The 13,405-nt window shown below is 42.6% G+C and overlaps 2 protein-coding genes across 2 annotated transcripts; one reads left to right on the top strand and one right to left on the bottom strand.

Moving 5' to 3' along the window:
• The first annotated feature begins 2,990 nt into the window (after nucleotides 1-2,990).
• On the top strand, nucleotides 2,991-6,536 carry LOC124648588 (probable ADP-ribosylation factor GTPase-activating protein AGD11). The gene is made up of 9 exons (XM_047188318.1): nucleotides 2,991-3,159; nucleotides 3,263-3,318; nucleotides 3,695-3,794; nucleotides 4,377-4,452; nucleotides 4,760-4,923; nucleotides 5,013-5,178; nucleotides 5,250-5,375; nucleotides 5,460-5,555; nucleotides 6,082-6,536. Exons 1-9 carry the CDS (start codon nucleotides 3,101-3,103, stop codon nucleotides 6,361-6,363), a joined length of 1,125 nt encoding a protein of 374 aa, XP_047044274.1. The 5' UTR covers nucleotides 2,991-3,100; the 3' UTR covers nucleotides 6,364-6,536.
• A 1,794-nt stretch (nucleotides 6,537-8,330) lies between these two features.
• Nucleotides 8,331-10,940, bottom strand: LOC124708167 (cation/H(+) antiporter 20-like). Its single transcript, XM_047239856.1, has 3 exons — nucleotides 10,776-10,940; nucleotides 8,567-9,589; nucleotides 8,331-8,492 (listed from the first exon to the last, which is right to left on the bottom strand). Exons 1-3 carry the CDS (start codon nucleotides 10,938-10,940, stop codon nucleotides 8,331-8,333), a joined length of 1,350 nt encoding a protein of 449 aa, XP_047095812.1.
• Between the last annotated feature and the right edge of the window lie 2,465 nt (nucleotides 10,941-13,405).

Here is a 13,405-nt window from a genome sequence, read left to right as displayed (position 1 = left end):
TCAACGGAAGGTTTTGGATGGGCACAACTCTCCTAGATCAGTGCCCATATCCATATGTTTGCAGGTTGTCCGCTGGGGAAGTTGGAAGATACCCATGGCGTAAAATGTCATATATACCCACACTTGATATTTCTTCGTTATAAATATATTTTATTTTATCGAAAAAATCCCTACCCATACTTGCTATCCAGCTATCCAGGGATATCAATGTAACAAAATATTAGAAATATTCATGAAAAATATATAAAGTTCAGCGATAACATTGCAAAAATAACAGGCCCACGAAACATAACATGTAATTTTCTTGATTCTTACATAAAACATCGCATCATCGTCACATAAAAGAATACTTCTATGTATAGATGTAATTAGCAAATTGTAGCAACAAGCCATTTACACGTGGGTCTCGCTTGTCAAGCGTGTATCATGTTAATATCCGTACAGTAAAATCTCTATCTATGCCCAACCACCTCTATGTGGAATCCATGAACAGAAAATACGGTCCATGCTCGTGTTTATTTGTCCGGATATCCATGGATTCCTCGATGGACAGATGCATGGGTATTATGTGAACCATGTATCTGTCTCTTATAGTCCTTCTATGGTAACTAGCATCGTGATTGCGTACCGATGTCACCCATCACAACAACACACATTATTGATCATGCAATCCTATATGTACTCATGATCACCTAATATTGTCATAAAGAAGTAAGTTTTGGGAAAGAAGTAGATATAACCCACACAAATTCACAGAAAGTGTGATGCACTCTCGAGGTCGTCGTCTTACATGGTTATTTTGCTAATGTGGATGTTGGCAGTCAGGACGGACCTACCATGGTGGAAAAGTTGGGTGGGCATGGTCCAAATGAGACCATCCAACCAAGAATGGTCCAATCTCTTCGCTCCACCGCTTCGTCTCCTATGTTTCTCAGCCATTAGGCTTGTCCCTCCCAACGGCGGCCATGGGGCACGGCGGATGATAAAAAACATAGACTAGCAATTTGAAAGCGCCGTAATGGTCAATCCAGGTTAGCGCTCTTTTTATGGAAGCAAAATTCTCCTTTCTCTCTTTTTTTTTTGTGCCCAAGGCGGGTTTAGGTTGGGATTAATGCTTTGATTTGGGGTTCAATTTGGGGATGTGTTCCTATATATGAATCAAACAACTTGTATAGGAAATTTCCCATAGGATTTAAATCCTAGGCAATTCCTTTACAAATCTTATGAATCAAAGGACCCCTTGATCTTGTCATGGTAGGTTTATGGTTTGTGATGGACTAAATTATGTTGACTTTATCTGTAAATTTCTTAGGAATTGTTTAGTTTGGATTTAATTTTTTGGGTTGGACCTAAAAAGGATGATTATTTGAAAGTTTAGTAAATTCAGTTAGGAATTTGTGCTTGCCGTGAGATAAATGCGGCTAAAAGTTGCTATGTCGTGTGCATTTCATAGGATTTTTCAGTGGATACTCTCGATTATTTGGCTACACGACTTTAGACTTTATTATCGTGCGACATTTGAACACAATTAAAAAGAACGAGCATACAAAGAGGCAAGAAACGGCATGCCAACCGTTCTCCAGTTGGAGCTATCGTTACCAAAGATGAAGAAAAACATTTTTCTAACCATGCGAGCATTCCTGAAGAAGCTTTCTAAAAGATAGATTAGTGTTGGAAGATGTTAGCTAGTCCTATGAAGTTTTCTTTGGTTTTTCTTGCTGAGTGAGAATGTCAAGGATTTTGACTAACGCTAATGTGACTGATTTGTTATCTCCTGACCTGAATGATTGACCATATAGACCTAGAGAACCGACATTGGAAGAAAATGTGTTTTGTTATCTCCTCGTCGTGACAAAAAAAACACATTTCTTACATCAATGTTAATTATATTTTGCAATGTTATCTTTAGTAAGAATAACATAACGATGAAGATATCATGCAAAAACATTTGTTTTCAATGGTATCTTCATCTTTCAAATAGATTTATTATAAACTAGCTGAGTGGGTTCGATTAACGATGTATACATGGAACCTACTGAAAATACAACATTTTTAGCAATTCCCCGGCGGAATTCATCAAACCCCGCCTGAGCTCAAATCGTTGTAGCAGTTCTTTCCAAGATGCTAATAGGAGCCTAATAAAATCATGCTGGAACGTTATAGTTGGTGGAGATGTTTCCATCACCTTTGCTAACACATCATCTTTGTGATGTACAATCTTATACAAAACTGAAATATGTTTTTGGTAGTTGCATCCAACCATTTATCCTCCTAAAACTTTATCTCCAACCCATCCTGATTGATAAAATTTTGGTCTTATGCAAAGAATTTTTCATGGTACAACAACTGGCATTATTTTCTTAAGAGCAAGTTCAATAAGACTGACTCAGCAGGCTATAAGAATTAAAATAGTGTTGTTTTGCTTAGATGGATGAGAGAGAAGTGGAGAGAGAAGAGAGATGGGCTCTCATGCAAGAACCAGCTTTTGCACGTGCTCCTAGGCACTTTGTGAATATGTGTGTTGGACCGTTTATACACATAAAGTTATCAATCCTTAAAGACAATTATTATACAAATTAGCTATAAACTGACTATAGCTAGCCTTATAGCGAGCATCCGACTGCACTATTGGAACTGGTGTAAGTGTAATATGGCTCCATTTCCTCCCAGCGGCGGCGGGGCGGGGCGGCGCCGGTGCCGGCCTGCCGGCGGTGCACGCGTGTCAGAGGAGGCGAACATGTGGCCACGTGTCAGCATTTCTATTCGGGCGTCAAAGCTGTCCACATCCGCCTATTCTTGGTCAGCCGCGCTTCCACCCCCCGAATTCCCCCAATCAGACACAGCGACGAACGAGGAAGAAAGAGGAAAGGGAACGACGCGGCGAAATCCTCTGGTGTCCCAGCTCCCGGCATCGCCAATGGTGGCCCGTCCGTCCCCGCGGCGAATCTGACCAGGGCCGCGCGCGCGCAAGTCGATCCACCCGAGCCCCCGAACACTCGATCTCGTCGGCGCATGTGGTGGTGATGGGTCGCCGCCACCACGTCCTTCATGTCCTCTGCGCGGCGACAAGGTGAACAAGGAAACAAGGAGGAGGGAGGGAATGGACGACGACAACAGTCTCCTTCATTTTCTTGAGACCCCGAGCAAGCATTACAGCAAGTGAGTACATGCATACATCATGTCCTCTCCGAGTTTTCTTGCATACTTTGATCGCGTGGATTCGATGGGTGTTGCGATTTGATGCTAATAATCTGTCTTCAAGGACGTGCGATGGATTCGGATCCCAAAATGATGGCGGCGACCACTCCGATTCATCAGGTCTGTCCTTCCTCCCCGTTTTTCCTCTTATTTTTTCTTGCTTCACGATTCCGCCCCTGCAAATGTTTAACTGAATGTCTGATTCACTGGTAATGTAACATCTAGCTGGAGAATTTCAACGTTTGTTGTGCCTTGCTGGCTGTAGAGCTTAATTTCGACCCCTTGATCTATCTATCTGCAGAATCAATGCAACATTTGCTAATTCCCTTCCTTTTTCAGCATTTGATTTCATTTCTTGTTCGCATTACCCGTGACCCATGAGAGCACATATCTACATTAGTTAGCAGCTCTCCTGCTGCCATTCAAAAAAAAAGCTTTGTGCAATTTGTTTTGTGCTTACGTGGCCTGCTAATTGATTACTTCTGATGCTTAGCAGATACGGATCCATCTAATGCAAGGGAAAGATTGGAACATCTTCTGAACCAACCTGCCAACAAATTCTGCGCAGACTGTGGCACCCCAGATCCAAAGTGGGCGTAAGTACCAATTGGTTTTCACATAAGCGAAATTTTTCTTAAATTTTCCATGTGGTTTATGTCTCATTGCTAGGCTTACATGCCCTATTCGGAAAAGTTTGCATACTCAGTTTTTGTGATGAATCTCTTAACCTGTTGCATCACAGTTATTGATATATGATTTGATATCACAAAACATTTATTTTGCTAAATGGGGTATCTTCTTAAAACGAAAATGGCAATATAACTAAGTAAATCATATTGTGCATATTAGATGTTATGCTGTTTCCATTAGGATTATGTTATTTCGTTTGGAGTGTACCATAAAGATATCAATTAGTGCTACGATTTACGGATTCCAATTTTCATTGAAATATTTTTTTTTGAGAAACACAGTACAAACGCAGACGCCCACATACACGCGCATACACTCACCCCTATGAACGCACACACGTACACCCTACCCCTATGAGCACCTCCGGAAGACTGAGCCGGCGGATTGAATCTTGAAATTGACGAAGTCACCACAGGCGCCTCGCTGTCGACCATATTTAGGCAATGCCAATAGTTTTTCACTATCATTAACCTGTGTGGCACTTGCAGGGCATTGCCTTTCGGTGCATTCATTTGCATCAAGTGCTCTGGAACTCACAGAAGTCTTGGAGTACACATATCGAAGGTACGCGATGGATTCTGTGTATTTCTTTTTTGTGTGCCATATTCCCATCTCCAAATTTTTGTTAGATCGACTTGTGAAGTATGAAAATAGTATTATTTAATATTTATTTTGTGAAATTAGCTGATCAGTAGCACTATTAATACCCTGAATTCCTCTGTACATCATACGCATATGGTGACAATTTTTTTCTGGGACTCGCGGATTCGTATCTCAAAACCAGTAGATAGTTAAGATAGTGAATACATAGTGAACAAACCTATTAGTTTCTTACTGAACTGATCAACAATTATGGTTGAGATGTGGATAGGTGATTTCGGTGAATCTGGACGAATGGACGGATGATGAAGTCAACTGTTTAGCTAATTCAGGCGGGAATGCTACTGTGAACACTAGATATGAAGCATTTTTACCTGAGAACTACAAAAAGTCAAGAGTGGATTTCGCTACAGAGGAGCGTGCTACTTTCATTAGGTATAAAATTGGGGTTTTTTTTTTTACCATCGCTACTTTTCTGTAACTTTGTTGATGGGACTATTTTTTCTGTCTTTATATATATGCAGGAAAAAATATGAGCTTCAACAATTTGTGACTGATCCACAATTTGCATGTCCTTTGCGCAAACCTGGATCAAATAAACATCATAACCAGCAACACAGTAGCAGCAAACATGGTACTTTCAGAAATAGCTGGAGGAAAAAGGACCATGATCACAAAGGAGTAAAAAAATGGTGCAATATACTCTCATGGCCATTGCTGCTTTGTACACCACTTCTACTCTAACAGTAGCTATGGTTTTTCAGATGGAAATCGGCATGGTAGAATTCGTTGGATTAATTAAGGTTGACATCATAAGGGGCATAAATTTAGCTGTTCGTGATGTGATGTCAAGTGATCCATATGTTATGATTATCCTAGGACACCAAGTAAGCAGATTTCATTGGTGGATACTACAGCTTAGTCGTGCAAAGATGTTTTTTTGCAACCAATTAACAGTTTCATCTTTTTAGTCCATGAAAACAAGGGTGATAAAGAACACCCTGAACCCTATATGGAATGAAAGATTAATGCTATCAATCCCTCACCCGGTGCCGCCTCTTAAAGTGGTACGTGTTCTTTCATGTAGAGGTTTTTTAATAGCAGCAAAGATTTACGGACTAGTATTTTTTCTTTGTTCATATCAATGAAAGTTGTGGTTGTTGTCTTAACTGAGTGTAGTAGAAAAGTATTCTTGTGTGGTATGTGTGCATAGTGCACTCTTACCTTTGACGTGTAAGCCTAAGGCGTTGAACTGGTTGCGTCTAAATTGCTCTTGCGTATTTAATTACAACTCAATTTTAAGTAACAAAACTCATAGCCAGTGACTATATTTATACTGGTAATGGAGGTTTACATATGCATACTTCTCTCCAATGTGGTCATATTTTTTTTTCTGGACAAGGGGTAGGCTGCAGTTTTGTTTTAGGTTGACATGCTAGTGTAAGAGAGTTTTTTTATGAGAGTATGAAGATTAAAGAGTAGTTACTGAGGGAATATTCATTGTTCTTCAAATGTCTCATGCTTCTACGCCCTCGATTTTGTTTTTGACAAAATAAAACGCACTCTGAGCTATATATTTGTACCACCTAACAGCAAGTCTTCGACAAGGACACATTCAGCGCTGACGACCGAATGGGGGAGGCTGATGTTGATATCCAGCCATTGATCTCTGCAGCAAGAGAGTACCAGAGCTCTATGAACACAGAATCGGCGCAGATCTGCACATTCTTGGCAAGTGAGAACAGCATTCTAGTCAAGGACAGTGTCATTGCGATTGTCGATGGTAAGGTGGAGCAGGAGATCGCGCTGAGGCTTCAGGACGTCGAGCATGGGGAGCTTGAGATCAAGCTCGAGTGTGTGCCCCTCAGTCAGTAGCTGCGTTTTTCCACTGAGATGAAATGTTCCATGGCTGTGATCAATTCTAAAATCGCTTTGCACTACGGGGAGATATTTTCTTGTTGAGTTTACTGCATGCCTGTAATTGTCATGCTGAAGGATTTCATGGATGTGAAATGTTGTATAGATAGGAATCAAAAGTTAAACTCATATATATAGCTCTAATTTAGGCTCAAAGAAACAATACGGACGAGGAGACTTGTAGATGGACCATTTTTTGCGTATCTGAAAGTGGCAGAAATCTCCCGCTAGGAGGATGCTAACCTGGCCAAACTTGATCTTCATCATTGCTAGGCTACGATGAAGCATGTCGTTGCCCGTCATAGTCCAAGTTAGTCCTCCAGATCAGGGCGTTGTAGCACACTAGCACTGAGTTCTTCCCCAGATCGTTTGATCGAGTGCTACTATAGCCATGCCGCCCTGTCCGTGGCTTGGCGTGTGGACGTTTAACTTGATTGGTCATTGAAGGTGATCTGAAGTGTTCCGTGGGTCTGAATGTCCATGGTAAAGCGCATACCTTTGGTTCGTGTTCACTATTGTCAAGATTGTGAGGTATGAGATGATGGCTCAACATGTGAGGACGACATCACATGTTGAATTTGGTCTGAATTTTATTGGTTGTACCTGAAAATAACGCTGGTTACATGGCGTTCCATGTTAGAGGCATTGACTGAAGTTTTCCCTCAGACTTACTCTCCGCAGTGAAAACCATACTGACCCTAATGGTTGAATTTTGCAGCGGAAACACTCGTGCATCACCCTTCCTGGATCCTTCGGGAAAACCATTCTTAGAGTATTGTGTGCTGCCAAGTGCCAACCGTAGTAGTTGATGTTTAGTTTTTGTTGTTGGATATGGTTGATCCCTTTCAACATAACTTTTTTTTTGGGTTCTGTCTTTCCTGTTGTATTTTCATGCAATAATTTGACAGTTCATTCGGGATTTCTCTACGAGCTCTTGACATTGTGTTGTTGGTGAGGCCAGATGTACATGATATCATTTTGATCTTAATATATTTCCTTTATACAAGCTAGCTTTGTTTTTTTGAAAGGGAAGCCAGGCCAAGGCCCGGGTCCAGTCCAGGGTGGCGGTGCTGCAGAAGAACATCCTTTCCGCTGCGGAGAAGGGGTGCCCCATCTGCCAGGCTCCCCTCGAGATGGCCAACCACATTTTCTTCGGTTGTTCTTTTGCGCGTTGCTTTTGGGACGCAGTTGGATTCAGCCCCCCCCCCCCCCGATGCCGATGTCCGGCTACTACATGAGTATGACGCGCCCGTTGAGGTTCCTGCTGGCTCGGTTGTTACCTTCACCCTCTTGTGCCTATGGAATCTGTGGAAGCATCGAAATATGGTGGCCTTTAGGGAGCAGCAGGCCTGCCTGCCCCTCCTGCTACGGACGCGAGGAAGCGTGGCTTCCCGAAGACTAGGGACTTGCTGAGGCGTCCTCGCTGTGATGTCCCCCCCCCCCCTCCCCCCTCCTCTCCTGCTTCCCTGCCTTGTAAAAAACCCCTCTTATTAGGCCGTTTTGGGTCTATCAACATAGGGATTTGTTAGTTCTCAGCTAGCTCAAGTCTTACACCATTTGATCGCATCGTGATTCATGCTAGTTATGAGTTGTAACTGAAATTTGATGATATCATCTGACTGAGAACGAAGTTAGTTTCTGAGAAATAGTTACACCCATCAATATATACAAAAAAAAATCAGGTGGGGACTTTGCTCCCCCAATGATCATCAAAAAAAAAAGGAAGCCAGGCTTCTGTTATTTCAACTAGACCAAAGGACGATGACGTTACATTGATCAACCCAAACAGCCAAACATTACGAAGCTCACAATACATGGCAATCACTACAAAATAAAGAAGAAAAATGAAAAACAACAACACAGACGTCCTTACGTACAGTGGTCTCAAATACTACGATAGGTGCATGGGGCTGGTGGACAATCAGCTAGGCCGGGCAAGCATCGCCGCCTTTGAGCTCGACGCCGTCGCTCTCTGGCGTGGTCGCAGTTGGCGGCTGTCGGTAAAGAGCCGTCATGAGCGGCGTCGCGATCACCGTTGTTGTGAGCGCCATGATCACGAAGATGGCGAACGTGGTGTCATCCAGCACCTGCACAAGCATCAGCTGGTCAGTCCACGTACGTAATGGCAACATTCATGTCTATACAAGTAGATAAAACGCACCTTCTTCTCCTTGCCGATGTTGAGCACGATGAGCTCCACGAGCCCCTTAGCGCTCATGGCCACGCCGAGCGCGGCCGCCTCGCGCCTGGCCATGCCGGTCCCGGCGACCGCCACCGCGAACGTCCCTGCGAACTTCCCCGCCACGGCCACGGCCACCACGAGCGCGACCATCCCCCACGCGGCCACGCCCCGGACGCTGTCGACGTCGGTGTGCAGTCCGCTGGTGGCGAAGTAGAGTGGTAGCATCAGCCCGGACACCAGAGGCGCCACCTTCTCGCCGATGCGCTCCGCGAAGCCGCTCTCCCGGGGCATGGCCAGCCCGAACACGAACGCGCCGAACACGGGGTGCACGCCGATGGCGTCGGTCACGGCGCCGGCGAGTAGCGCGCACGCGATTGCGAAGGAGCAGGACAGGTCTCCGTCCGCGCCTTCCGGACCCGCACGGCGCGCCAGGCTCGCCATGAGAGGGCGGAGCGCGAAGAACGTGACCGCCACGAAGAGGGCCCCCGAGGCGAGGATGTATACTGGCGCGAGAGGCGGTCCCTTGGGCTCGCGTCCCCCACCGGAGACAGCAAGCGCGAGCGCGAGGAGCGTCCACGCGAAGACGTCGTTCACGGCGGCCGCCGCCATGGCAGTCTCGCCGAAGGGCACGCCGAGGAGGCCGAGCTCCTTGAGGATGCATGCGAGCACGGGGAGCGCGGTCACCGAGAGTGCAGCACCGAGGAACACGCAGAGCGAGAAGTAGGAGGCGTGGCGGGGAGCCGGGACGGCGAGGTCGAGTAGCGGCACGATACCGGTGGCGGCGAGCAGCGGGGGCACGATGCCCGCGGCGGCGATGGCAACGCTGCGGGGCCCCACGCGGCGCACGGCACCGAAGTCGAGCTCGAGGCCCACCAGGAAGAGGAAGAGGAGCAGGCCGAGTCCTGAAACGGTGTCCAGCGCGGCGGTGCTCCACTCCGGGAAGATCGTGCGGCGGAAGGCGCCCCAACGGCCCAGGGCCGAAGGTCCGAGCAAGATGCCGCCCTACAGAATTGGACATGCAAAATTGCATTTACCAGTAGAGAATATGTCAAGTATAAACTTGTCTGATGCTAGCAGAGAAAGTAGAGCCGATCAGTCATCGGTTAATCTAAAAAAAAGTTGATTCGTATTATGACTCATGTCTTCGTGTTGCGTTCTTTTCGCCATGTTTGGTCAATTTTTATTCAATTTGATATACATTTGAAAGGTAGTTGAAATCGCGACGACATCTCGTAGAATTTAATTATTTCAGAAGTATAGCAAAATAGATTCTGCACATATTTTAGACTATTTTAGTTATTTTTCGATAAAAAATACGGCTCTTCATAATATTCTGCGAGTTTTTGCGTGAATCCCATTAAATTTCAAATGGATACAAAATTAACTTAAAATTGGCCAAACATGGCAAAAGAACGCAACACGAATCACGATATATACATGCGGATGGTGGATGCCTAACCCGTAAAGCCCGGCTCGGTGAGAAATGTGTTTTCGCAGGGGTTGTGGGAAGTGGGAACATCACCTAGTGGATGTCTAAAACCCTTGATGTGATAACCAACATGGAACAATGTATGCATCAGTATTGTTCAGCATTAGTCGGCCGTCATTCTTTTGCCAGTCATTTTCAAAACATGACCTAGGTTAATGCCAACATCTCAAGATCGTGCACTTTGTGACCACTGTAACTATATACTCAAAGTTGAGTTACTTATTTTTGGACAGAGAAAGTAGCAGCTAGCTATTAGATCTATGCCAAAAATGGCTATTTTTAGGTGCATATACCAATGCAATCGACGCCTTATCGTGCTTGGTTATCTATGTCTTTTATTTATACCAACATAATATATACTCGTATTTCTAAGAAAAACATAATTTATATATATTATTTTTGCAAATTCTCACTCTATTGAGAATTACCTTAATTCTTAGTTGACTCATAGACCATAGGATTACAACGCGATTCCTACTAGCATGATTTGTAGCATGGGTTGCAACTAAAATTTGCTACTTGCTGCAAGTAAGTAAAATGTTATATTGGATTGTTTTGTGATTCATGCTACTCATGAATTGAACTGTGGCTTGCAACTGAGATTCGAGAACATCAACTAAGAATTTTAACTTAGAATTAGTCACACCCAAAATAGGATGGTTCAAATATAAGAACTAAGATAGTTATAAGGCATCATACCAGAATCTCGGCGACAACCCTAGGTTGGCGAAGGGGCTTAAGGGAGAAGGCAAGGCCCTGCGTGATGACGAGCACGACGGCTATCTGCACCGCGAGGAGCGGCAGCGCGAAATCGAGAGGGTTCTCGCCCTGCCACAGGCCGTCCGATGCCATCTTCACTGCCATGGTAGATCGATCTACTAAGCTTACAATCTTGCAATGCGTATTTGCTGTGCATGCATGGACGTGCTGGTCGATGTCTTGGACTGAAACAACACTCCCAATTTATAGGCGCTTGAGGTGTGGTGTGTGGGCTGGTCGATGCAACCTGGCTAGCTACCCCGTGCACCTGATGATTCATTAGCCTAGTGGCCTTCTCCATCATTGGGGGAGAAAAGAGGGTATATTTTTGGACGGACGTGGGAAATGCCCACTTGCTCGGAAACTCAATTCGGCACATGGAAGTATATGCTCCTGCTATTGAAAAAAACATTTTGAAATGTTAAACAAATTCGAACAAAAATTCCCGCGCTTATGTATCGACATTTTACGTGCGTACAACAAGTTTTGCAAAAAAAAAACGATATTTTTTGTGACTTGTGTGAAAAAAGAAAAAAAAAACATCACGTACACAGCTTTTTTTACACCAAAATTTGTTGTTTTTGCACATGACAGTAAAAAATGTTGGTTTTCCGTGGAACCATTTTGTAAACGTGTAGAACTTTGAGATGTACCTATTAAATTTTATGTCCAAAATTTTTGACATTTTAAAGTGTATTTAAAATAAAATTTAAAAACTGGAAGCATATGCTCCCGGGTGCCAAAACACCACTCGCCCACTTGCTAAACTATGGTGTGTTCGAACTTATTTTACTACTTTCTCCGATTCATAACAAGCGTTGTGATTTTAGTTTAATTTAACTAAAATAAATTAAAACCACAATGCCTATTATAGATTAGAGGGAGTATAAAATTACGCCGATAGTATCTTCTGATTAACTTGGGAAAATGTTTGGACTGGTTAGGTGAAAATACAGTATCATTTGATTTTTCTACTAACATATGCCGATAAGATGCATATAGAGACAGTGTTCACGTTTACAATACCCGTTGGTGTGCATAAATAGCTGCAAAATAGTTAGCGTTCCAGTCTAGCTTGATACTATGAATTATCCAAGGGAGCACTGTAACCAATTTGGTGCTTTGGTGATCAAGATTATTCGTCAACCTACTCGTAAAATACATAAAACTGAAAGATTGCTGGATTACCCCCACGAATCAACTATGATGTGTGTACCGTGCCCGACCCTCAATTACAATAATAGTAGCAGATTATCTAATAATTAACTAGGGCTATTCAAATGTTTCTCAATGGATAGTCCTTTTTTTCAGTAAAAAGCTAAGGTTAGTTTGGCGTAGCTAGTTCCCGCAAAAAAAGTTTGGCGTAGTTAGCAGGTATTGAGTAACCGAGTTCATTTGATAAGCATATATAGCTCTGAATTCCTACCACCGACAAACTGATGCTTCATTACAAAATTTATATTTATACCACCTTGTAATTGCTTGGGTTTTAGTCTAAATCTTGTCTCAACTTCTTACCTAATTAACTCTTTCATGGTTGAAAAGTTAATTCCTTCTTAAGTTTTTCAAGAAATACATCTATCTCCGTAAGCAAATATTTCAGCCCAATATTTTCTTTCCGGTCTAAGTCTGTCCCATTTTTGAATCAAATCTGTGGTTCTATATAATCACATTCGAATCCCCAACAGGTGATTTTCTGCTACGCACCAAATTCAATAAAAGGATATCATAGAGGATACCGGCGAAATCCTATTTTATCTGGCCCATTTACACCTCTATAAAACACTCTCTGTTTCAATCTGTTTACACCTTTATAATACACTATTAAACTCTCAGAGTCATTCGTCTGACTCTTCTTCAATCCCCGTCTCTTTAACCAAAGTGGCCTTTTTGGGGAGTTGCCTCAAACTTCTCTATTTCTTAAGATCTTTTCCTTGTGGACAGAAATTGCTAAGTAATCAACATAATAGTTCCATGAGAATAATTACTGTTAGATCAAGATTTTTTTAGAAGTACTACACTCCCTCTGGCCTAAAATATAATGCGTTCTTAAATTTCGCTTGACAACAACTTAGAACTTTGACTAAGATTTGTCCTTAATATGTTCACTAAAAAGTGTGCCTTATATTTTAGAACAGAGGGAGTAGTAAACTTCTTAGAAATTTGGAAAAATCTAGAAATGCAGAGATCTTTTAGAATAGTACAGTATCAAAATAAATAATTTAAAATGTTAAGCAAAAATATAAATAACTATAAATAAATTCTACAAAAAAGTACTATAAATTTTAAGAAAAGGTATTTGGAAAAATCATATAGGTTGGAAAATTTTCCAACTTTCCACCATGTTATCTATAGTTTTTATAAGGTTTAGTGTTTTCACACTCCATAAGAAAATATTTTGTCATTTTTGTAATATTTTCTTCCTTTAATTATTTCATCATTTTCACTTTTTCACACATTATGAAGTCTTTGTTTTTTCTACGTCTTTTCACAGTTTTCTGTGAATAAGTTATTATTGAAATTTATTTCAAACTCATCGGTCAAATATGATAAAATATGCGCTAAAACGT

This window comes from Lolium rigidum, chromosome 4, assembly GCF_022539505.1.
Source record: "Lolium rigidum isolate FL_2022 chromosome 4, APGP_CSIRO_Lrig_0.1, whole genome shotgun sequence".
Taxonomy (NCBI): Eukaryota; Viridiplantae; Streptophyta; class Magnoliopsida; order Poales; family Poaceae; genus Lolium; species Lolium rigidum.
Note: the sequence above shows the minus strand (reverse complement) of the source record. Positions and strands in the feature narration are given on the sequence as shown.